This window comes from Gopherus flavomarginatus, unplaced genomic scaffold (assembly GCF_025201925.1).
Source record: "Gopherus flavomarginatus isolate rGopFla2 unplaced genomic scaffold, rGopFla2.mat.asm mat_scaffold_2163_arrow_ctg1, whole genome shotgun sequence".
NCBI lineage: Eukaryota > Metazoa > Chordata > Testudines > Testudinidae > Gopherus > Gopherus flavomarginatus.
Window position 1 is genome coordinate 3646 of NW_026114828.1, and position 2106 is coordinate 5751.

The following is a 2106-nucleotide window of genomic DNA, read 5'->3' on the forward strand; positions in this document are numbered from 1 at the left end:
TGGGGTAATGGAGCAGATGAGTGGGAGTTTTGTGATTTCCGGTGGGGCACAAGTACTGGACTGAACTCCCTAAAATGGCACTTAGGGGCCTAAGACCCTTTGTGAGTCAAGGCCTTAAGAACGTAAGAACGGTCATACTGGGTCAGATCAATGGTCCATCAAGCTCAATCTCCTGTCTTCTGACTGTGCCCCATGTTAGGTGCTTCAAAGGAAATGAACAGAACAGGCAATCATCAGATGATCCATCCCCTGTCATCTACTCCCAGCTTCTTAGTCAGTAAAATAACCAGAGGTAGATTAAAATAAACACAAGCAGTAAGTCTGTTGAATAAGAAGCTGCCAATAAAGTAGAGCCCTATGAATCTGCATTATAAACGTTGTAATTACATGGTGATGGTGAAGAAAGGGAAGGATCTTGTTAATTTCCTGAGCTGCCACATGTGTCCTGCTGAGTAATAAATAAAACCAATGTCCATCTATCTTCTGTTTCTCCTTCCATAACCACTGCCCATTGGTCTTCCCTCTGCAGTGTACATCTACAGAAGAAATGTCCAACCAAACCATCGTGACTGAGTTCCTCCTCCTGGGATTCTCTGACATGCAGGAAGAGCAGATTTTACATTTCCTGGTGTTTCTAGTGATTTACCTGGCAGCCCTGGTGGGGAATCTTCTCATCATCACCGTCATAGCCCTTGACCAGCACCTTCACACCCCCATGTACTTTTTCCTGGGCAATTTATCCTTCCTAGACCTCTGCTACATCTCAGTCACGGTTCCCAAGTCCATGGCTGACTCCCTAACCAACAACAGACTCATCTCTTTCTCTGGATGTGTCATCCAAGTCTTTCTGGTTATAACTTTTGCAGGAGCAGAGCTGGCCTTTCTCACGGTGATGGCGTATGATCGCTACATTGAAATCTGCCGACCTCTACATTATAAGGTGACTATGAACAGAGGTGCATGTGCCCAGATGGCAGTTGGTTCATGGATCAGCAGCATGATGTGCTCTGTATTACACACAACTAATACCTTTAGGTTACATTTCTGTGGGTCCAATGTTATCGCTCAGTTTTTCTGTGATATCCCACAGTTGCTAAAAATCTCTTGCTCTGATACACATGCTAATGTAATTGCCGTGATTGTCCTTGTGTCCCTTGTAGATGTGTTCTGCTTTGTATTGATAGTTGTGTCCTACATTCACATCTTCTCCACGGTGATGAGAATCCCCTCTGAGCAGGGCAGGTACAAAGCCTTCTCCACCTGTATCCCTCACCTGGCTGTTTTTTGTTTATTTATCAGTACAGCATCATTTACGTACATGAGGCCCAGGTCAATGTCTTCAACATCTCTGGACTTGATGGCTGCTGTGTTGTATTGTGTGGTGCCACCACTAATGAATCCAATCATTTACAGTCTAAGAAACAAAGAGATAAAAGGGTCTCTATGGAAAATGATAGGCAGGATATTTTTTCTCAAGAGAAATGAACTCCTCACACTGAAGTCTTAGAGTCCACCTGGAATAAAGTAGTCCCATGTTGAACCTTATATAATAGCTCTGTCTGACTGACTTTGTTTGAGGACCAGCCTATGTTCATGTTAGAATCAGAACCTGACGTTTTGCATTTTCTGATTTTGACTGAGATTTTTTAAAATCTGAAAGAAATATAGTCTAAAGCATCCTCAGGAGCCAAAGTCCCATTTTGAAACAAGATTCAGGCACTTCTGAAAGTTTTACTCTTAGTTGCTCAAATCCCAATGAGTTTTTAATAGAATATGGGAATATAATTATCTTTGGGTCCCTTTGAAAATCCCAGGAAGAGCTAATTGCAATTTTTCCATTTTCTAGTTTGAAATATCCACTTAAAATGAACTTTTTTATTTCAAAATGTTTTTTCCAATTTTTTATAAAAAGTTCTTTTTTTTATTTCAAATGCTAATTCCGAAATTTAAAAAAAATGAAGTAATTTGAATGATCATTTTTACTTAAAATGTCATTTTAATATTAAGTCAAACCAACTTTTCGCTATTTTCGTTTCTGTTTTGTAGCCGTGTTGGTCCCAGGATATGAAAGAGACAAGATGGGTGAGGTAATATCTTTTATTGGAT

General features: G+C 40.3%; 1 protein-coding gene across 1 annotated transcript; it reads left to right on the top strand.

Annotated features, from left to right (window-relative positions):
* Positions 1–416: 416 nt before the first annotated feature.
* On the top strand, positions 417–1507 carry LOC127042077 (olfactory receptor 14A16-like). Its single transcript, XM_050935730.1, has one exon. It carries the CDS (start codon positions 548–550, stop codon positions 1505–1507), a length of 960 nt encoding a protein of 319 aa, XP_050791687.1. The 5' UTR covers positions 417–547.
* Positions 1508–2106: the final 599 nt, after the last annotated feature.